General features: G+C 38.9%; 1 protein-coding gene across 3 annotated transcripts in view; it reads right to left on the bottom strand.

Annotated features, from left to right (window-relative positions):
* Positions 1-24,304, bottom strand: part of SLC22A23 (solute carrier family 22 member 23) — a 274,005-nt gene that overhangs the window by 37,336 nt on the left and 212,365 nt on the right. For 2 of the 3 annotated variants that reach the window (XM_044668059.1, XM_044668049.1), the window contains exon 5: positions 2,400-2,527. In XM_044668059.1, coding sequence (XP_044523994.1) covers positions 2,400-2,527 — 128 coding nt within the window. Of the gene's footprint in view, positions 1-2,399; positions 2,528-14,957; positions 15,021-24,304 lie in introns of all 3 variants that reach the window. The other variant, XM_044668041.1, reaches the window with a different exon arrangement.

Raw genomic sequence — 24,304 nt, 5'->3', positions numbered from 1 at the left:
CAACTACTTTAGCTTTTTTGAGTTGTTTTCATAATATCCAACATATAATATCTAAACTTTATATTTTGACCAGTATCTCTCACACCAGTGGTCCACATAGAATTGGTCCTTTAGTAAATGCTTTTGGAATGAATAGAATACCAGAGCCAGAAGGGATTTCTGTGATCACTTGGCCAAAACTCTGCAAGTGTCAAGATATCAATCAATAAGCAATTATTATTAAGAATCTACTATGTGTCAAGGGCAGATAGATGGGGGCAGTGGATAGAGCCTTGGCCCTGAAGTCAGGAGAATTTGAATTCAAATCTGTCCTCAGATACTTAGTTATGTGACCCTGGGCAAGTCATTAGTCCTGTTTGCCTCAGTTTCCTTATCTATCAAATGAGCTGGAGAAGGAAACAGTAAACCACTCCAGTGTCTTTGCCAAAAAACCCTCAAATACAGTCACAAAGAGTCAGACACGACTGAAATGACTCAAGACTCACTAACAACAATAACACTACATGCCAGGCACCACGGAGACAAAGAAAGAGACAAAACAGTCCTTGCCCTCAAGGAGCTTCCATTCTATCTACCAAGAAGCATTTTTGAAGGCAGCACTATCCTTCCTCCATTCCCTCAGATCTCTTTTGGTATACAATACACAAGGGACACCACTTAAGTCCTTAAGAGTTACATGAATGTTCTTTTATGATTCCTCACTCAGATATCCCAACATGTAGCACCACACAGCTCCATTCTCAGGAGGCTAAAGCATTTGAAGTGGGTTCCCCCAATTTATTACTAGTTGGTTGAGCTGTCTACCATCATGAAGTCTCGTCCAAGTTTCATTGTGAGCACAGAGATCTAGAGCTAGATGGGACCTCAGAGGTCATTAGGTCCATTTTCATTTTACAGATGTGAAACTAAAGTTCAGAATGGCTAAACAACTTGCATATGGTTACATACGTAGTTAATAATAAAGCCAGGAGTTGAACCCAGGTCCACAGTGCTCTTTCCATTGTACTAGTTTGCCTCTGAAGAACACACACACACACACACACACACACACACACACACACACACAAATACACACAATTTTTAGCCACTTAAAAATAATAGTTTTTTTTAATGTCTTCAGGACTCATGGGCAATATCTGGATTTATTCTTTTGGATACAGGAAATCATAGACCATTATATGCTAGATTTATGCTCTTCAGAGTTTCAAAAAGGATTTGGACTTGGAGAAATAGCATTCTAATTTTTCTTGCGTGACCTTGGACAAGTACCTGCCTGGGTCACAGTTTCCTCATCTGTAAAATGAGATGGGGCTGGACTAGATGATCTCTGAATCCCTTTTTCTAAATCTCTGACCCTATGATTTATGATCTTAAACTGTACCTCACGACAAGTTTCCACCTGGTTACACAGCTAGGATAACATGGAGGCAAAATTGGAGGCTTTTAAGACCCAGGTAGACTCAAGGTCTTATCTCAGGCATTGGTTTAGGTCAGTAGTTGTCAAACTTTTTGTCTCAGGATCTTCTTATATTCTAACTTTATTAAAATTTTTTTTTGAGCCAAATTCTTTCTCTCCCTCCTCTCCCCACTCCCGGAGGGGGGCAAGCAATCTGATAGGGATTTACATGTGCAATAATATAAGACACGTTTCCTTATTTAGTCATTTTGTGAAAGAGAAACAAAGGCAGAAAGAAAGTGAAATATAGTATGTTTTTCTCTGTATTCAGACTCTATGATTTAAGGATCCCCTTATAACCTAAAAAATTATCGAAGACATACTCTGCCACCACCACCACCCCCTCCCGCTCTTCACAATCCCTCCACACTTCCCTCTTCTTGGCCCCAAGGAGCTTTTATTTATGTGGGTTACAACTATTGATATTAATCATGTTTGAAATTAAAACATATAAGTATTATTAGGAAAATAGTTTTAGCCTCACAGATCCCCTGACATGGTCTTTGGTTTACCCTTTAAGAACCACTGGTTTGGATATAAGGAATGCTTCTGCCTCATGGCAGAGATTCCAGAAAGAAGAAAAGGCAATTTAAAAGAAAACTGTCCCCAGTTTTTTTTTTTTACTACCCAAATAGTTACAATCATAAACACTTTAGGTAGTTTTAGGAGGCCACATTTAAAGGAAAAAGAGATGGGAGGATTTCAACCCACTTCCAAGTTGCTTGGCTGAACACTATTACTGTTTCTGTTCAACAAATCTGGGCTGAAAAAGTGGGAATATTTGGCTGGCAAAAGCAGCTATTTAATAAAACAGGACAACAAAAGGAATCTAAGGAATTGTTGAGATATTGAATTCTGGCCTATTAGTAGTCCCCATAGATAGGAGCTCACACTTCCCAAGGCCCCAGGGCATGGCTGCATCCCTGGGCATACACCTACTCACCGGGCATCACTCCTTTGATATCACTCTCAGGATTCATGCGGTTTTTCTGTGTGAAGTGCAGGATCAATTTCTTTGCTGGCTCAAACTGCTGTGTGGCCATTAGCCACCTGAGGGACTCTGGGAAAATACTTCAAAGATACAAAGCCCATTAGTAAAAGTTTTCAAGTTCCTATGGTGCTCAAAATACAAAAGGCATGGTTAGAGCCTCGTGGGCAGTGACAGGGTCTCATTCTGTGTTTGGTACCACACCTGGGGTGGAGTTGCAGCTTCTGACAAATTGCATGTGGTTATTCATTTTCCTCAGGGGATAAGAAAATGGTGGGCATTGAAATGGGTATTATTCCCTTTGGGAAAAATAACAAATAAGATTGTTGTGGGAATTAAGAAGTATGTGGCAAATAAGCGTCTATATTTTACCAACTGTACCCCATTTCAAAGGCTATCTAGCTTCATCCCTACCCAAAGCATCGGTCCTCTCTGCTGCTCAGAGGAGTGACCACTGAGCCTCTGACAAGGGATTCTGGAGCTCAAAGACCTCCAGGAACAAGGAAATCATCAACTGCTGAGAGAGTCCATCCCATTTTTGGATGATTGTGTTTGTTGAGAATTTTTCCCTTCACGAATCTTCTGCCCATTAATCTTCATTCTGTTTTGTCAGGCCATGTACAACAAATACAATCCCACTCACTCATGACAGTCCTTCCAATACTTGAAGACAGCTGTCGTTTCCCCCTCACTCTTCTCTTCTTTACTATTGATATCGCCAGAGGCTTCAACCAATGCTCCTCTGGCATGGCTTCCAAATTCTTTATCCCCTTCTAGATGCTCCCCTGCCCCAGCTTTTCCTAAAGCATTTCCTAAAACTGGGGATCTAGAACCAAACACTCCACTCCCAGAGTGGTCTGACCAGGGCTAAGTAGGGCAGGATTATCACTTCTTGTAACTATGCTTCAATTAAGACAGGCTGTAATTAGACTCACTTTTTTGGTTCCCTTACTGCATTATTGACTCCCATGGAGCTTGTAATCTACTAGCATCCTTCTTTGTTTCTTTATTTCCCCCATTTTGTGCTGCTGAAGTTGATTTTTTGGAGCCAAACGTGGCATATGCTTATTGTACACAATCTTTATTTAATATATACTTTGTTCCGTTAATATATGCTACATTGCCTATAACTTTGCACTTAACTCTTTTAAGTTTCACATCAAGTTAACCTTTTCCAAATATATATTTGGAATAGGTACATATCTGTTTTCATGAACACATATACCAATTATGGTAAAGAAGAACATGGGAAAGGAGAATGAGCCCTAGCCCAGGAATCTTAAGAGTTCGTATTTTAATCTTGGCTCTGTGGACAAGTCACTCCTTCTTTGACATAATTAGCAGGAAGAGAAGGTTTAGACTAGAAGATTTTTGAAGCCCATTCCAGCTCTAATAGTCTATGGTTCTGTGACTCATGAAATCTTGGAATTTTAGAAACGAAAAGCTCTGAGAGACCTACTTAGTCGTAACCTGTGCCCAGACCATGAAGGAAGGAAGAAAAGAAACATTTATGAAGTGCTTACTATGTGCCAGGAAGTGTGCTAAGTGTATAATATCTCATTGGATCCTAATAATGCTGGGAGGAAGGCGCTATTATTTTATCGCTATTTACAGTTCAAGAAATTGAAGTAGACAAACGGAAGTGTCTGTGTCTGAATCTGAACCTTCATGACTCTAGGTTCCACACTTTATCCACATAGCCATTTAGCTGCATGGATCCCTTTTGTAACGTTATCCTCTTTCATCAGTGACAGGGAATTCTTTGCCTTATGAGACCTCACGCCATTTCTGAACAGCAGCTGTAAGGGATTTGCTTCTAATACTGAACTGAAATCTGCTTCCCTGGAGCCTTTATTCAGTGGCCCTACTTCTGTCTTCTGTAGCCAAACAGAATTAAGACTAAAGCCTCTTCTCTCTGATAGGTCTTAAAAATTTTTAAATATATTTTTGTCTTATTACATATAAAAAGAATCCTTGACAATCATTTTTACAAATTTAGAGTTGCAAATTCTCTCCCTTGCCTCCTTCTCCCTTTCTGAGATGGCAAGCAGTTTGATATGGATTATACATATGCAGCCATCTAAAAGACATCTCCACATTAACCATGTTGCAAAAGAAAACACAGACCAGGAAAAATATATTAAAAAAAAATAAAAATATTTTTCTATCTGTATTCAGACTTCATCAGTTTTTTTTTATCTGGAGGTGGAACAGTGTGTTTCAACTTCGAAAACCCCAACAAAACAAAACCCTTACCTTCCATCTTAAAATCAAAACTTTGTATTGATTCCAAGGTAGAAGAGTGGTAAGGGCTAGGCAATGGAGGTTAGATGACTTGCCCAGGGTCACATAGGTAGGATGTATCTTGGGCAGATTTGGACCCAGCACCTCCTATCTCTGGGTCTGAGTTTAGTTCATCTTAAATCCTTTGGATCTGTCTTTGATTACTGTATTGTTGAGAATTTCTAAGTAATTCATAGTTGATCATCATACAATGTTACTGTAATTGTGTATAATGTTCTCCTGGTTCTGCCCACTTGTCTTTGCATAAGTTCATACAAGTCTTTCCAGGTTTTTCTGAAGCCATCCTGCTTGTCATTTCTTATAGTACAATAGTATTTCACCTGATGGGTCCTTGAATAACCAAATAGTTGTTTTTCCCTGGTAAAAGCTCTCTAGTCTCAGTATTCCCATTTCCTACCAAAGATGCTCATCTGGCATGGTTTAAGCCTCAATTGTTGAAGTCATTCTCCTTTGGAGATACTCTGGATGTCTGATCAGTGAGAAGATTGCTCTTCTTATTCTTAGACATCATGGCGCCGCCCTGGTACTCCTCTGGACTCTGTTCTCTGGAATTTCATCTTCCTACAAGATCACTTCATTTCTGAAAGTTATGCTTTTGTCAGTACCTCCCCCACCCCCCAGGGACCCTTCCTCTCTCTGACTGGGATGCAATCCTCCCATACCCTCTGTTTAAAGAACCATCTGGGGGAGCCACCTGGTCTTTTCTCACCTAGCTCCACTTGTCTGGACTCCCCATGATTGAGACCGAGCTCTCTTTTACAGCTTCTTTTTTGTGTTGTTTTCCTCTATTAGACTGTGAACTCCTTGAAAGCAGGGGCTGTCTTTTCCCTTTCTTTGTATCCCCAAGACTTAGCACAGTGTCTGACACATAGTGGACACTTAATAAATGTTTATCGACTACCATATAGTCTAAGATCAGATGAGCCTTTTCAAGGTGGCCATGCTATAATGTTAACTCTGGATAAACTTAGTCTATCAAAAACCCTTGTTTTTTTTTTAAATAGGAATTAATATTAAGTTCCCTAATTCCATGCTTGTATACTGATTTCTAAACCTAAGTAAAAATCTTTAATTTTACCTCTCTTAAATTTGATTTTAAAATGGTGTCACCCATTCTTTCAGCTGGTTGAAATCTTTTTGTTTTGGATCCCACTTCTGTCATCTAGCATGTGAAGTATCCTTGACAGTGAGTTTTATGTCATCTGAAAATCTGATAAGGATGCTGTCTGATAAAAAGGTAGACCAGAGTGAGGTTGAGGACGGATCCCTGTGAGTTGCCTTGGGAGCCTTTCCTCTGGGTCAGCGTCCAATAATCAGCTCTTTGGATCCATCTGTTGAACCAGTTCTGTAGCAATACAATTACATGACCATCCAGGCCACATTTCTCCATCTTGTTTGTGTGGCTATAAGAATAGATGCTCAAACACTTGCTGAAATCCTGCTCTATCATATCTGTTATATCACATCTATCATAGCATTTTCCTGATCTGGGCTTTGGATGGTATCCTAGATAGAGAGCTGGAAAGAGGTCATTTAATTCAACTTTCTCATTTTGTAGATAAGAAAAGCACCCAGAATAGCAAGAATAAGAGATGGGACTTGGATGCAAGTCTTTCTAAGTCCAAATCCAACATACTGACCATTGACAGCATGCTTTCTCTCAGCAGTGTGAGAGGAAGAAGGGAAAAGAAGTCTGGACTAAATGATTTCTCATGCTCAGTGATTAGAAAAGTTGCTGAATCACACGGACTTCTAATGTATGGCTTCATAGCATATAAATGTGATTAAGTATCTGTGGCTCATCCACATAATGAATCCTTCAAGGAATATAGTGTGGAGGGGAAGTTAGATAGCACAGCGGATAGATAAGGGGGGCAATTAGGTACCACAGTGGATAGGTTCAAATCTGGCCTCAGGCATTTCTTAGCTGTGTGTCCCTGGGCAAGTCACTTAACCCTGATTGCTTAGCCCTTGCTGCTCTTCTGTTTTAGAATTGATACTAAGACAGAAGGTAAGGTTTTTTTTTTTTTTTTTTAAAGGATGGTGTAGTGGAAAGAATGCTGAATTTATTGTCAGGAAACATGAAAGCCTATAGTGGGTCTGATATTGGTTGTCTGTACATTAGTAAGTCCCTTTACCCTCCCTGAGTCTCAGTTTTCTCATCTGTAAAATGGAAATAATGATAGTAATACTGCCTGAACCTAAGGGTCCTCTGTGAGGAAAACATTTTGTCAGTCTTAAAGCACCATGAGAGTTTGCATCATCACCATCATTGTGATTACTATTACCACTCTCTGTATGCAGTATTTCAGCACTAGCTAAGGGAATGGAATCGTGCATAGAGATCCAGACAATAGAAGGAGAGAATAGTGAAGGGATGAAGGGAATCTTCTATTAAAGACTGAGATAATTCATTGATATCGAGAAGGGAGAGCTGAACTTGGAGTTAGGAAGACTTGAATTTGAATCTTGCCTTAAACTTTTACTAGTTACATGTGCCTGGCCAAGTCATTTAATTGTGTTTCAGTTTCCTTGTCTGCAAAATGAGGGGTTGGATCTGATGGTTTCCAAGTTCCCTCCTACCCCAAATCCTATGACTGGCTTCTCTGACAAGCTTCTAATGAAGTAGATAGTAGAAGTGACTAAATAAAGGATAAAAAATCTGGGAAAGTAATGGAATGCCATAATTTTTTAAATCAGTTGGAAGGGGGAAGCTAGGTGGCTCAGTGTCTAAAAAATCTAGACCCAGAAACTGGAGGTCTTGGGTTCAAATCTGGCCTCAAACAGTTCCTAGCTGTGTGGTCCTAGGCAAGTCACTTAACCTCAACTGCTTTGCCCTTACCACTCTTCTGCCTTGGAACTAATACTTAGTATTGATTCCAAGATGGAAGGTAAGGCTTAAAAGAGACTGAAAGGCTTCTTTCCAAAAGCTTTGTTGATCGGGAAAAAAAAAAAAAAAGAAAAAATTCTGCAGTGTGCATAGTGTTGGACAGTTCTGACTCCTGACTCAGAGACAGGAGAGGGGCAGCCTAAAACACACAAAGCAGCCACTTAGAAAGTGTCAGAGTTTCTCAACTTGGCACAGAGTGATGTTTCATTCCCTTCCTCCCCCGTGCAGATTCCCTTGACATGCCTATGTTCTGTTGTTAAAATTCTGCTAGCCTAATGGAATGCAAGATTCTTATGTTGCCAAGCTCTGGGAAAGAACAGGAGAGTCGCAGTTGGGATGGTTTGGGATTGTGGGCTCTGGCTGCTAATAGTTCTCAATTATACCCATGCTCAAGGAGAAGGGGCCAAGAGCAGGGGCAGGGCTTTGACTCGGAACTCCTGTATTCATCACGGGGGAGAGAGAGTCCACTGGACTTAGAGATGGAAAATCCGAGTCCAAATCCCAGTTGAATTGCTCACTGCCTTGTGTGAATTTTGGTATTCTGGGCTTTTGTTTTCTTATCTATAAAATGAGGGCATTGGGAAGAATGATCCCTATGGTCTATTTTTCTTTTAGATTCTATAATGCAAAAACATATAAATGTTTTTTATAAATGTATATGCAAAACAAAATGTTTTTGCAAACCTTAATGTGCTATATAAGTAATGGCTATTATTATTCATGTGACTATATGTTATATAAACATATTATTTTAACTATACATGGGGTGAAATGACTGCTCCACCCCCCTCTCTCCGTTGGCAAATTCAAAGTACGAATAACCTCTTTTTCACCTTACCCAAGAAGACTGATTACAACAATGAGTTCATCACCAGTCCCTGAATAGTGGAAAAGTAAGAGAAAAGTCATTGAACACTCTCTAAGAAGAGTCTTGGAGGAGCAACTTTCTTCTCCTGAAGAGAAGTCCCTGAAGAACTACAGAGTTTGGAGAAGAGATTTTTCAGAAATCTCTGTAATTTGGTTGTGACTTTGGCATACCCAATCGGTCAAGATGAACGTTTTCTCTGACCAGCAGCAAGATGGTCACCAAACTCGCTCTTGTCTGGCGGTGAGATGGCATCCACCATATAAACCATCAACCTCACCTACTGTATTGTGGACTCTGTTCAGCTCGTGGTATTTTTGCAGCTGGTAATTATCTTCCCGTGTGGTATTTAAGCCTCCTGTATAACTGGAAGCAATCAGTGAACTGCTGGCCTGAAAGGAATCTCAGGGTGCTTGAGATGGTGATGATATGCCACAGGGCCACATTAGACAGCTTTAATGAAATCTCTCCTGATAGGTTCATAATGCAATACAGTAGGTGAATTAAAAAGTGGGGCCAAAGAACATGAACGGAATCGGGCTACACAAAGGAAGAAAGGAGTCTAATCGTTTTACACGGCAGCCTTTCAAATAGTTCAAGATAGCTCCTTTAGGGGGAGGGAAGAAGAAGGGTCCAGACTTGTGATTTATTGATGTATGGAGTTTCTGTAGGGAGCAGCAAGGATAGAAAGCCAGGAGTCTGGGAAACTTGGGTTCAAATTTGGCCTCAGATACTTACTAGCTATGTAATCCTGACTAAGTTGCTTAACCCTGTTTGCCTCAGTTTCTTCATCTATAAAATAAGCTGAAGGAAATGGCAAACCACTCTAGTATCTTTGTTGAGAAAATTCCAAATGAGGTCAGGAAAAGACGGACATGACTGAAATGTTTGAACAACAAAAACTAAATGGAGCTCTCAGGGAGGAAATACATTTTACCAAAGGAGATGAACAACTTGTCTTAAATATTTAAGGGGACACTGAGAGGTTAAATGACTTTCCTAGGGTCATAAAAGCCTTTTTGTGTCAGAGGCAGGACTTGAACCAGGTCTTCTTAGATCCAAGGTCAGTTTCACTGTCATGCTGCCTTATCGAAGATAGTTTTTTGGCAGTCACATCACACGGTGACTCATACCAATGCCGCAATCAATTAGAATCCCTTCATCTTTATCATGTGAATTACGATTCAGAGGATTATTGGATTTTTGAGTTAGAAGGGACCATCTATTTTAACTCTCTCATTTTATAGAGGAGGAAATTGAGACCATAAGAACAAAAAGTAGAGTGTGTTTCAATTTTGTTTTTGAATCTCCAATGCCTCCCATATTAGTTGCTTAATAAATCCTTGTTGGATGGATGGATGGATGCTTTAAGGTCACAAGGTGGTAAATGGCAGAGCTGGGGTTCAATACTTTTTTGACTCCAAATAAAGCAGTTTTTTTTCTGTAGTGCTATATTAATTAACTGAACACAAGTGCAGTATATAATATATATATGTATATATATATATATATGTTTATTAAATCTCATCTTACTCTAGCCAAGGGGTCCTTAACTTGGTGACCATGGATAGAGTTCAGGAGGTCCATTAACTTAGAGAAGAAAAAAACTCTGTAGTTGAAATAATCCTTTCATTATTTAGGAATGTCATTTTGAGATGGAGTTCTTGGGTTTAACCAGGGTGTCAAAAAGCCAATGACAAAAAAAGGCTAAGGATCCCTGTTCAAACCTGCTGAAATTCTTTGGGGGAATGGGGAAGAAATCCTGATTTTCTCATCTAATGTCATAGCTATCTTTCCTAGCACATTTTTTTCTAGTTAATAATTATAGTTAACATTTAAATAGAGCTTACTAGGTTTCAGGAACTGAGCTAAGCTAATCACTTTTGATCCTTATAACAAACACGGGGGTTTGGTGTTATTACCTTCATTTTACATATGAGGAAACTGAGGCATTTCAGGGTTAAGTGGCTAGATTTAACTCAGGAAAATGAGACTTCCAGGCCCAGCACTCTGTTCATTGTACCACCAAGCTCCCTGAGATTATATTAGAACAGCAGAATATACAACCTAGACGTAAGGTTCTGTAAAACACAGAAAAAGGAAAAAAAGTATCTGAAAGTTGAATTGTAGGGCTCAACCTAATAAGGTTCGGTTCATCTGGATAAAGTCTGTATTTTATCAAACCAATGTAGCTAATGACAGGTCACTTATCCAATGGCAAGAGAAGAAACTGTAAGTCCTTTCCTTGCTTGAAGGGTCTGAGGCAGGGCTTGGATAGCTTTGGATTTCACACAAGGTGTTCATCCAGTTGTTTACTGTTGGAGTAGCCTTTTAGGCCCCTCTTCAGTAAAGCTTTCAAATGCTTCTGTGCCACCATAGTCTGATGGAAGTGCCAGTGTGATTTATTATTTTGTTTGTTGAACATTTCTAATCAGTTGTATGAAGAGCTATTTTTCTGATAGATTGAAAATACCCTAGATACATGTGCTAAATAATTTTTCACTAATAATTCCAGAGTAACCCTACACACACCCATATTTCTTTAGTGCAGGGGTACTTAATCCAGGGTCTGCGAACTAGATTTAAATTATTTTTTGGGGGGGGAATAATTGTATTTCTATATAATTAGTTGCCTTTTTTCCTTTGGAAAAAAAGCATTAATTTTAGCTTACCAAAACAATATTCAATCCATAAAATTTATAGGAATACATTTTAAGAAACTATATATAAAAAGAAAAATATTTGGTGAAGCTGAATTTTTAACAAAACAAAATACTTCTGTAAATCGATATTTTGCAGATTCCATCAAAATTACAAATAAGAAAATTCTGAGGCACTTAGTAAGACCTTGTTTTTCCTTTTGTTTTAGCATTCCCAATGGCTTTTAATCATAGTATTAATAATTATTATTATAACCAGCCTTTAAAAAAAAGTTAAGGCATGCAAAAAGCTTTTATCTCATTTAATCCTCAAAACTGAACCTGTGAGGTAGATATTAGTATTATCCCTTATTTTACAGAATCGGAACCTGGAGAGCGGGGAGAACTGAGATTGTATTTTTGTTGTTGTTTAGTCATTTTCAGTCGTGTTTGACTCTTCACGACCCCATTTGGAGTTTTCTTGGCAGAGATACTAGAGTGGTTTTCCATTTCCTTCTCCAGTTCTTTTTACAGAGGAGGAAACTGAGTCAAACAAGATGACTTACTTAGGGTCAAGCAGCTAGTCAGAGTCTGAAGCCAACACTATCCCCTAAGCCACCTAGTTATCTGAGCAGGTGTTTAAGAAATGCTTGTTGTATTGGATTGGACTCCGTTTATCATCTCGACTATAATGGAAACAATTAATAGCTGTGTGACCTTGGGCAAGTCACTTAAGCCTTTTGCTTCAGTTTCCTCATCTGTAAAATGAGCTGGAGAAGAGAAATGGCAAACATGCCCAGTATCTTTGTCAAGAAAATCCCAAATGGAGTCGGGAAGAGGAAGGCATGCCTGAAATGACTGACTGTCATTTAGTCCAATGGTATTCCCTTGGAGCTAATTGTACCAGTTCTCATTGCTGCTGTTTCTCTGCAGAACTAACTTATGTTAGGTGGGGCAACTACACTTGCACTCTGTTTAAGAATTCAGGAAAGTTTGTCATGTAGATATGCAGAAAAGTAAGTTAGACATATAAGAGTTTCGTGATTTCATTTGTATATGATCTTTTTTCTTTGTATATGGAAATGCTTGTTTTATTTGGTCTTGTCCAATTTGGAATAAAAAATAAATAGAATAAAAAAGAATTCAGGAATGTATGTAACATATGTAACATAGAAAGCTACCAATGCAAACTGGGAAAGTGGTTTAAAAAAGAGAGAGATTTTAGTGTTTAAATAGATAAGCTTCAGGGATCTGGAAATTAATTTGTGTGGGGACATCACATTTCCTGAGATGCCCACAACTGAGGGATACCTGCTTCAGCAGGCTGTTTCTGCTTTTTTTCCTTTGTGTTGCCTCCCTGGCACCGCCACCCCCCTCCTTTGTTACTCCAAGATGAATGAGGTTCTTAATAAAGAAAATTTTAAATTGAGAAGAAAAAAGATGAATGGGAACACCTCCTCCAAGAGAAGAAGGGGAGATCACCTGTCCCACTGGTGCGATAGAGCTTAACTGATGCTTGCTGGTAAGGGTCAGTAAAGCAGTGGGCAGCTTTTCAGAAGAGGCCCATTTTCCATTTTAATAACCCCACTGAGATGTTTCTGACACATGCACCTATTTCCTCAGACTTCATTTTCTCTCATTTCTCAAAGCCATTTGCAGTAGAGTCTTCAGATCTGTAGTATATTGTAATCTTTAAATGCCACTGAAACCTGGATGTCACTGGATGGAATACTTTAATTATACGAGGGTTCTCGGACCCTTTCATAGAACTAGCAAGTTAATAACATTTTCTCAAGTCATTCAGAGAGGCCTTGTGCAAACATTTCCTGTAGCCATTCTGGGAATGACAGCGATAAGCACACTAGATCTCTCCCTCTTCCTTTGTCTACCCGCCTGCCCCCTCCCCTCCCTGTCTCTGCTTCTGTCTCTCTAACCCCCCCCCCCCCCCATTTAACACTTACTGTGAGGAACTGCCTCACTGGTTAAGTCTCTGCACAAGAAGCAAATTTATCCTTTCTTCGATTTGGTCCATAAAGGGATATCAGTTGGGAAAGAAGTACTATTTTTGCTACCAAAACATTTTTTCAGACCATATGCAAACCTCACCTTTATATAATCTTGTATAAATAAAATTCTATTTTAGGGATATGTAGGGAACTTAATATCCAATTAAAGCTCTACCCCATGTCTCATCATGCACGATAGTGAACTTGGGTTCTCAATGGCTTTGCCAGAAGATCACAAGCGTGGGTATGATTGCTACCAAGGTGGAAAGGCTTTGCATAGGTATCTGGCAAAGGCTTGAGAGTACGTTTGTTGTCAGAGCACCAGCTTCAGTTCAGAGGCTCCTTGTCCGGATGCTGGTTATCAGGATCAAGTTATGGATTTTTCTGGACATTATTCATGAAAAACTGCCTACTGAGTTATTGAGGACACCAATTCAATTCACAAACACTTATTAAGTTCCTACTCTCAACAAGGCTCTGTGCTTAGGCATTAGGGATACAAAGCCAACGCCATCCTTCAAAGGGCTTACAGTTTAATGAGAGGAAAAACATCCCTACAAGTAATTATGCTATGAAAGTATGAGATAAGTGCAGGGAAGGGAGAAAATGAAAGAGGGGTAGAGAGAGAGACAGAGGGGGAGAAGAGCTGGGGGGATAGAGGAGGGGAGAAAGAGGGGAAAAAAGGGTTAGATGGGAGAGAGGAAGAGTGAGGGGGGAGAAAGGAAGGAAAGGGAGAGAATGAGAGCAAGAGAGAGAGATAGAGACAGAGACAGAGAGAGAAAGAGAGACAGAGGCAGAGAGAGAGAGAGACAGACAGAGAGGATTTCTTGACACTACTTGAGATAACTGGAAACAGCCCATAAACTGTCACAGAACCAGGGCTGAGACTCATTGCTTTAAGTTGTCCTTAGACAGAGAAACAGAGAGAAGACAGAAGAGATACAGTCAGAAAAAGGGAGAGAGGGAGAGGCAGAGGGAGAGGTATCTAGTGTGCTGATATGGCTACAGGAAATGTCTGCATGAGGTCCCTTTGAATAATGAGGAGTGCTATTAACTTGCAAGCCTTATGAAAACTTTAGGGGAGGAGGTGGCATCCAAGTTGGGTCTCCTTTAATAAATGGATAATGGATTGGAATCCATTTTGGGAATAGAGAATAGCATAGTAGAGACAAGGCAGGGTCGGATAAGAACAAAAGACTGGGACTGGTTCAGTTTGGTTGAAACAGTCTGTCAAAGATGAAAAATCTTGGGAAAGTATGTTGGAACCAGGCTGTGGAGGGCTTTGAATGACAGGATCGGGAATTTCTACTTTATTAAGTAGGCAACAAGATACTGCTTAAAGTTTCCGAAAAATATGGTGATGTCAGCAGAGTAGTACATTAGGAATGTTATACCATTATACATTCACAGTGTGAAGAATGGATTGGACAAGCAATAGACTATAGGCAGAAAAACTAGTTAGGACAGCATTTACAGTAATTATGGATCCTGGAAATGGCCACTGGAATTAGAGTGCATGTAGAAAAGGGAATGAATTTCTTTTTAAGATATAAAACCAAATAAGGAATTTTATTGATATTTTTCTATGATTAGTTTAGAATCATTTTTTCCTCTTGTTTTCTGATGCTAAATTAGAATCTTTTTGTTTTTCACATTTTAAAATGTCCAGCATTCTTCTTATAAACTACATTCTAAGATTTTCTTATCTGACTGCTTCAAGGAAACCCATGTGAAAAAGAGAATAAATTTTAAAGATATTTCAGAGGTAGAAATGACAGGACTTGGCAATCTACTGGATATAATACATACTTGCCTACTTGATTCCGTGGAGTGACAGGAGAGACAGTCGAAGATGACCAGATGGTTTCTGTCCTTGTAAACAGAGAAGTTGGGGTAGATATAAGTTTTGTAAAGAACGAAAATGAGTTTTGTCCATGTTGAGTTTGAAGAGTTGATGAGATAGTCAGATGAAGATAAATAGCAGGTGGCAGGAAATATGGTTCTAGAACTCTGGGATGGGGTTGAATGAATGAATGAATGAATGAATCTTCATTAAGTGCCTACTATATGCCAACCACTGGAGATACAAATACAAAAGTGAGCTGGTCCCTTCTATTAAGGAGTATACATTCTGATCAAAGGATACAACCTATACAACAGAAGAAGGAATTGAACAAAATGGAATCAGTTGCCTCAGGTGGTGGTGGGTTCTCTCTCCCTCAGAATCTTCAAGCAAAGTCTGGACAACCACAGTCTGGAATGTTGTAGAGGGGATTCCTGTTTAGTATGGTCTCCGGGATCACTTCCTAATCAAAGAACCTGTGACTGCAGATGAGATTACCAAAGCAGAGCGCCAAGAACAGGACCTTGGCAAACACCCACATTTAAGAGGTGGTTGCCATTTTTGTGGATAGAAAGGCAGTGGGGACAAGGGTACCTATAAGGATGAAACCACCACTCTGAAATATTGAAGAAGGGGAACTTAAAGCAATGACTCTCAGTCTTGGCTCTGTAACACCTCAGGGGCTGTTTCTAATTATCTCAAGCAATGTCAAGGAATTCTCAAAACGAAATTAATTTTAAGCAGAGACTGGAACTGAATGGGATATCAGTCTGGGCTGATATTCTGACACTGATTCATAGTTTATTCAGTTCAGACTATTCCATCAGCTTCCTCTGCCCCCCCCCAGTCTTTTTCTTTCTCAAACAAGTTTTTTTTGTGTGTTTTAATTTTAAAAAATCCTGTTTGGGGGTTCAGTTATGGCAGTTCAGGTTTCTGGTTTAAGTTCCTGGTTTTATTGAATAACTGAACAAATTTTATACAATATCTGCGAAGGACATCATAGGGAGCTGAGGCTGGGGAGACAAAGATGGAAATATTTCTCTTCTCAAAAACCTAAAATGTGGAGGGTAGGGAAGAAGAGAGAGTAAGTATGCAAATAATTACAATATAAGGTGTTGTTGTTGAGTTGTCTCCAACTCTTTGTGACTCCATGGACCATAGCTATTCATGAGGCTTTCTTGGCAAGGATACTGGAGTGGTCTGCCATCTCCTCCAGTGGATTCTTTTGTCTTAGAATCAATACTAGGGATCAGTTCCAAGGCAGAAGAGCAACAAGGGCTAGGCAATTGGGAATAAATGAATTGCCCAGGATCACACAGCTAGGAAGTATCTGAAGCTAGACTTGAACCAGGATTTCCCATCCCCAGAAGTCAATAAGCATTTATTAAGAGCTTACTATTTATCAGGCACTATGCTAAGGGCTAGGGCTACAAAGGAAGGCAAAAACAGTATCTACCCTTAAGGAATTTACATTCTAATGGAGGGGTGACATGCAACAACTAGGTACATGCAAGATACATACAGGGTAAATTGGAGATGATCTCAGGGGCAAAGGATTGGCACTTAGGGGACTGGGGCTAAGAGGAAGCTTGGAAGGCTGGAAGGTGGAGGTGAAGAGGGAGAAGGTACCAGGTATGGGAAAGAAAAGGCCCAAAGTGGAGGGGCCTCGTGTAAGGAACAGAAAGAAGGTGGTATAATTGTATTATAGTGTATGGAGGGGAATAATGTTAGAGAATGGAACAAAAACCAATTAGAAAATTTTATATTTGATCCTGGAGATAATAAAGAACCCCTTATCTTGTAAGAAGGAAGGTCAAACTTCAACAAACATGGATGGGGGCTCATAGCTAGCACAGTGGATAGAATGCCAGGTCTGGAGATGGGAGGTTGTGGGTTCAAATCTGCTCTCAGATATGTCCTAGCTATGTGACTCTAGCAAGTCACTTGACCCCCATCACCTAGCCCTTTCTATTCTTCTGCCTTAGAACTGATACTTAGTATTGATTCTAAGACAGAAGGTGAGGGTTTAAAAAAAATCATGAATGGATGAAGTCTACTCCAGGAATGGGGAAAAACTGAGGACAGTAATAGAGTTGTCTGCATATAAATTGAAGTTTTTTTTACATTACAAAGTCAGCATGAGAAGGAGCAATGGAGATTAGATTTCATGAACTTAATATGGAACATAGACTATGAAAATCTGAGATAAAGTTGGGCAGGAAGGCTGGGGCCAGATTGTGGAAGGCCTTAAATGCCAGTGTCAGAAACTTTATACTTTATTCAGTAGGAACAAAAGGAACCATTGAAGCTTTTTGAGTACAAGCTGTGATCAGAATGTTACTTCAAGTATATCCCTTGGGCAGTGGTATGAAAGATTTGATTAGAAAGGAACAGTATGGAGTCAGGAAAATTCAACCTAAAAAGAAATCAATCAATAAACATTTATCAAGTACCTACAATGTGCTAGACTGGATGTCAAGATTAAGTATTTAGCTAGAACAACAGGTTTTTAGACCTGAATGTGATGCTGGAAATCATTCATTCATTTCAATTTTATTAAATTTTCATTTTCAAATTTTCTCTCTCCCACTTCCATCCATTAAGAAGACAAGAAAAACAAAGGCCATTATAAATGCCTAGAGTTATAGAAAACAAATCCATGCTTTAGCCATGCTTGGCAATAGTTTAAAGAGGAAACTGAGGCTCATATACGTAAATTAATTTCTATGTTTCCCATGTCTAAGTTGTGGCAGAGCTGGGACTAGAACTCATGTCTTCTACCTCTTAGTCCAGCCCTTTTTTCACTTTAACAGACTTTACAAGTTTAAAAATCAAAACAAGGAATCCTTTTGTAATGCAATAGTCACTCATGGGCTTAGTCGCTTGGTTGGTTCAGATTTTACCACACAGGTTTTTCTCAAAATGGGGGCATTTTGTAATCTATTGCTCCACTGGTCCAGGGTAGAGTGCAAAGAATCCTGGCACTAGTGTCCAGAAACATGCATTTCGAGTCCAGCCTCTAGCATTTATGACTTGTGTGGCCTTGGGTAAGTCCTTCACTCTTTGGAGCTGGTCTCCTCGTCTGTGAAATAATAATTAATCTAAGTCTCTTAGTGGTGAGGGTCAAATGAGCTAAGGATGGGAAAAGGCAATTTAAAAATGGTAATGTGTCATGCAAATATATTCAGAGGGAAGTACGGTAATGTAAGAGAATTGTACAAAGGGGCCAGGTTATGAAAGACTTTATATATAGACCAAGCAGAAGATTTCGTATTTCTTCTTCTACCATGGAAATCTCTTTCATGATAAGGAATGAGAGTTAGTCAACAGATAATATACTAGGTGTGTGACCCTGGGCAAGTCACTTAACCCTGTTTGCCTCAGTTCCTCAACTGTAAAATAAACTGGAGGAAAAAAAATGTCAAACCACTCCAGCATCTTTGCCTAGAAAACCCCAAGCAGAGACACAAAGAATCAGACATGAATGAAGTAATTGAACAACAATAGCATGTGTATCATAGGGCTACTAAGCAAATTACTCTATGAATTCTGAAAGGGAGTGGAGTGCAGAGGAACACGGCACATTTAATGGAAGACTCAGCATTTGGTTAGACCTTAAAAATGGGGAAGTTCAAATGGTGATAAAATAGGAAGGAAGGCATTCTAGGTATTGGGATTAGCATGAAAAAAGGCAAAGAGAAGAAAGCAGGATTCATAGAGAGCAGCTAATAGATTTGGAGTAGAGGAGAATAATATGAGATATGGCTAGCTAGAAGGCAAGGCTGGCCCAAGGTAAAGGATTTTTTCCCAGTAGGCAATAGGAGCAGTTAAAGATTTTAGAGCATTGGGATGTGACCAAATTCAGACATAAAAAGATGATTCTGACAATGGATAGACTAGAGGGAAGAGAGAAACTCTTCTGTCACTAGGGAGCTCCCATTTAGTTAGAAGGGGACACTGAGCCACATTCATATAAATCGTTGCCCTTACACATATTATCATTACTGGCAATAATTTTAAAGAGGACACTGAGGCTCGTATAGGTAAATTAACTTCTATGTTTCCCATGTGGCAGAGTTGGGACTAGAACTCATGTTCTATGTTTTATGTCTGGGAGGGTTCACACTTACCCAGGAGATAACATTCTTTCCCAGCATGAAACTTCCAGATGATTTATTTCCTTTCTCTGATTTCCCTCCCAATTTAAAGAGCCTAAAGTCTGTATTGGGAACTATATAATTTAGGGCAAGGTAACCAATCTCTGATATACTGAGTCAATATTTATATATCGTTAGTTTTTTTGGTTGGAATGAGAGTTAATGATTAAGTTCTTAAATGACTTTTTTTGAGGGCAACATTTCCAAGTCATCCAACTCTGAATCTGTAGTTCTAAACAAAATTTAAATTCCCCTTAATTTACCTTTTTTCTAGACAAATGGGTGAATCAGTCTCTTTTAGTAATAATAATAATAGCTCATAGTTATGTAATTCTCACAATTGAAATTTAGGTGGCACAGTAGATAGGGTACTAGCCTGGAGTCAGAAAGGTTCTGAAGACTTGAGTTCAAATTCAGCCTCAAGCACTTATTAGCTGCGTGACCCTGGGAAATCACTGAACACTGATTTGCCTCAGTTTCTTTATCTGTAAAATGAGCTGGAGATGGAAATGGCATCTTTGCCAAGAAAACCACAAAAAAGGGATCATGAAGAGTCAGATATGACTGAAACAACTAAACAACAACAATAGTAAAGCAAGCACTAGATTTGGAATCAAGGGATGGGTTCAAATCATGATTTTAAAAAACACTATATAATTTTAGGTAAGTCACTTAATCTCTCTGAGCCTTAGTTTTCTCTTCTATGAAATCAAGGCTCCACATAGATGGTCTCTATGGTCCCTTTTAGTTCTAAAGTCTGATGAACATTATAAAGAAGATGCTGGGAATATTTCTAGTTTACATATGTGGAAACTGATGGAATTCAAGTGTTGCCATTGAAAATTCTATGCTTTCCCTATTATATCCAGCTATCTCTTGACTCAACTGTTCTGAGAAAGGTCATTTGAAATCCTGTAAGGGGCTGGGATGATCTGCTGGTTCATATTTTTCCCACTCTGTATTCATTTGCTTTATTCCCCCTCCCAATCCTTTCTTTCACTAATCTGCTAATTTAAAAAAAATTATCTACAGGCAGGCAAAAAGAATAAGTATCTCTGATATCTGTCAATGTAATCTTGCCAGAGGGAATTTATTTGGCATTTTCTCCAATGATGAAAATGAGTGATATTGGAAGCTATGGCTGGGGGCTGGGAGGGGGGAAGCAAAGTACTCATGTTACTTTAGTTTCTAATCCAAATTTCACAAGGTACCATCAGTCAACCTCCCTCCCTCTGCCTGCCCTGCCCTGCCCACTCCACCAAGATTTTTAGTAACATTTCAAAAATTCAGATAAAATGGGAGTGGAGTAGAGAGGATGATGATGGATTTGAATTGATAAAAAGATGTCTGTGAGACTTAAAAGAGAGATGCACACACGCACACACACACCCACACACAGAGTTCACGACGGGCCTCCATACTTGAGGTGCTCATAGTCTTGCTGGAGGTGGGAAAGACAGGTAATACACAAAGCCTTTGGGAAATTTTTGATCTAAGTATCTCTTTATCTATCTCTTTAAAACCCCTACCTTTCATCTTAGAATCAATATTGTGTATTGGTTCCAAGGCAGAAGAGTGGTAAGGGTTTGGCAATGGGGGATAAGTGACTTGCCCAGCATCACACAGCTAGGAAGTGTCTGAGGCCAGATTTAAACCTAGGTCCTCCTATCTCTAAGCCCGCCTCTCATTCCACTGAATCACCTATCTTTCCCCTTGAAGATATATTTTAAAAAATTAAATACACTAGCTAGAAGCAAGTAAATAAAGTACAACCGTATAATTTTCCTGAGAAAAATAGTTTTAACAAATAAATAAGAATGATCTTTAATTTTACATATGTGGCAAAGCACTTGAAGGGTTTATTCTCTCATTTTAAATAACTCATGCCATCCCCCCCTCAAAAAAATTTTGGTGAAAACCATTAGCTCATTTTAACGAATCAAAAAAAAATTCAAGTTAAATTTATTTATCTATTTCTCTGTTACATTCCAATATCCAGTTAACTCCCTTCCTCCTTCCCCTTCCACCATTAGAGAAGACACCATTTGACAAAAAGATATATGTATATATGAAACTATGTTTTATTTCTATTTATCAGTTTTTTCTCTGGAGGTAGACATACACAAAGGGAAAACTGGAAAGCTGTCTGGCAGAAACTAGATATAGATCAATATTTTCCACTACTAACCAAGATAAGAACAAAATGGATTCATGACCTAGTCATAAAGGGAGATATGATAAGCAAATTGACAGAAAAGGGAACACATTATCCATTAGATTTATGGATATGAGAAGAATTTTTGAATAAGCAAGAGTTAGAAAGCATCATGAGATGTAAAATGGATAATTTTGAACAAACTAACTTAAAAAGTTTTTGTACAAATAAAACTAATGTAGCCAAGATGAGAAGGAAAGCAGTAAGTTGGGGGAGGGATGTATAGACAGTCTGAATTTCTTTTTTTTCTTTTATGGGGTGTTTACAGAACCTTATTATAAAATTTGGATCAAGTATCTGGCTACAGTAGGACAATGTTAACATTTCTAGCCTTTATGTTGGCTGTTGGCTTTCACATTCTTTTTGCAAACTTAAACTTAAAAGTTAGAATCTTTAAAAAAGATAGTGTGCATATTTATGGTATTAAAGGATAGAATATGTTGATAGTGTACAATATTACACATATATTTTACACATTTCTGAGTTTCAAAGCTTTTTCTGGGTCATCTGCTGGTCTTTGCAGTGGCTTTTGCAAAACTTCCCCCAAATTCCCATTTAATTTCTTATGCTGACCTGTGATGTATTGAAACCACAACGAGGAAAGTTGTGATGTAGAAGGATATCTGTATACCTCCTATGTCTTTTTAGTTTCTAGGTACCTATTGTCCTAGCTCTGGTATATCCTGCTGCTACTGACTGAGCTCGGATTGTGACAATGTAGGTCAGACAGAGAAGTGATGGGTTCAAAACTCAGAATGAGACATTCATCTTTGGACACTGATGATGCAGGAATTTCTTTTTTGCTTTATTGTTAGTTTTAAGAGTTTTGTTTATATATTTTTTCTCTTAATAGGGAGGTGGCAATAGAAGTGGGGGTAATAATAACAACAACAGGGATAATATTTATAGAATACCTTCTATGTGCCAAGCACTATGGTAAGGGCGTTACAAATAATACAAATATTATTTCATTTGATTCTCACAACAATCCCGTGAGGTAGGTACTATTATATCATCCCCACTTTACAGCTGAGGAAATTGAAGCAAAAAGATGCAAAGTGACTCGCCCAAACTTTCACAGTAAATATCTGAGGCTGTATTTGGACATGGGTCACCCAGACTCCAGATCCAGGTCTCTGTTCATTGTGCCACATAGATGCCGGAAGGATAGGGTTCCTCATCTTGCAAAAAGTAAAGACAACAGAAGGAAGGACCAAATGAATCACAGACAAATGAGACAACTTTGAAAATTGTATACTGAATTTATCATACACTTTAGAAGAAAAGCAAGCATTACATGATAGAGATTTATAGTCTCATGTATTATTCTCTCATTCTGTTCCTAAATGCATATGGAAACACTCATTTTATTTGCCGTTTAAGTTCAGATTAAAAAAAAATAAAAAAGAATGTAGGTTGTAGGAGTTGGGCAAGACTTCATGACATACTGGTGAGCTTGGCCTTTAAGGATGGGTAGGGTTTAACAAGTAAGACAGGAAAGGGCATGTCAAGCTGTCGGAATGATACAAAGGCACGGGGGTTGGAATTAATATCTTTATGCAGACAACATGAAAGAAACTTGTCAGATTAGAATAGAGGAGATATTTTCCAAAATCAAGTCAGTATATATTTGTTTCACCATTTGTAAAGCCTATGGTTTTCAGTTTTTACAGCAATTTTTCTCTTCATTCCATTTGGAAGCAGAGTGAATGTTGATTTAGGTACCAGTCAGTTTAAATTCACTTTGCATTATTTATGTAGGCGATCTTGAAAACAGGGCAGCTTCTTGCCCGAGGGCTCCATAAAATCTGTGCCACACAGCAAGTCATAGACAGATGCCATGCTTGGGGCATGCGAAGCCTTCATAGACTGACTGGCTCAACCAGTCAGAGCTTGCAGTCTCTGGGCAGAGTTTTGTTATAAATTGTTTGATCACCTCTCATGATGAACCTAGATGTCAGGTCCCTTTGAAGGGCTATGCCAGTACCATCGCTTCTAAAGTCCATGGAGAGGGGTATGTGGTGGGTGTGCATGCACACAGAGTTTAGCATCTGAGTCTCCAAAATCCCCCAAATAACTCTTCTGGCTTTTCTTTACATTATTTATGAAATGTTTTTAGAGATAAATAATCCATTGTCTCCAAGGATCTAGAAGTGCTTTATTTATATTTGTGCCATATAAGAATTGGTTGAAGGAACCAGAGATTTGTTTAAAATAGAGAAAAAATAGGGTGGGAAGTGGGAAGGGAGGAGGACACACATTATAATTGTCTTGAAGTGTTTCAAAGGTTGTCATGTGCAGGAGAGATAGATTCATTCTGCTTGGCCAACGAACAGCGAATGGAGGCTTTTTTGTTGTTCATTCGTTCAATCATGTCCAACTCTTTGTGACCCTATGGACCATGGCATGGCAGGCCCTTATATATTTTTTGCATGAAATGTTCCCTTGATATCTTTAATTTTCTTGAAAAGATCTTCTTTCTCGGTTTCTTTTATTTCTTTGCATTGCTTATGTCTTATCTCTCCGTATGAGAGTCATCATTTATTGTTCATCCTTTGTTTCAAAGGGGTCCAATGACATCATGGGTTGATGTCTTGACTTGAGCTTGACTTGGTTTCAAATAACGCAGAGTTGTATAAATTCATTAGTCTCACTTTTTCTTCTAGAGTCATTGAAATCCAGTGGCAAGACAAAAGTCAGGATGACTGGTGATGGCCCAGGGTGCAGTGGATGACTGTGGCATCTTTGTCTGACCAAGCTTTGAGTTCACTACAGCATCTGCTTCAGCTGCCTTTGCGGCCATTGAACCTACACACACTGCAAATGCTCTAAAATTTAGTAGTCAATTTTTGACATAGTTGTGACCAAAATATTCATCACCCTGCAGACTGGTGAGTTTGGAGGAATTTTGCTAGCCATTTACCTGAATGACGGATATACA

Source organism: Gracilinanus agilis, chromosome 1 (genome assembly GCF_016433145.1).
Source record: "Gracilinanus agilis isolate LMUSP501 chromosome 1, AgileGrace, whole genome shotgun sequence".
Classification (NCBI taxonomy): Eukaryota; Metazoa; Chordata; class Mammalia; order Didelphimorphia; family Didelphidae; genus Gracilinanus; species Gracilinanus agilis.
This window is presented reverse-complemented; position numbering and strand designations above follow the sequence as displayed.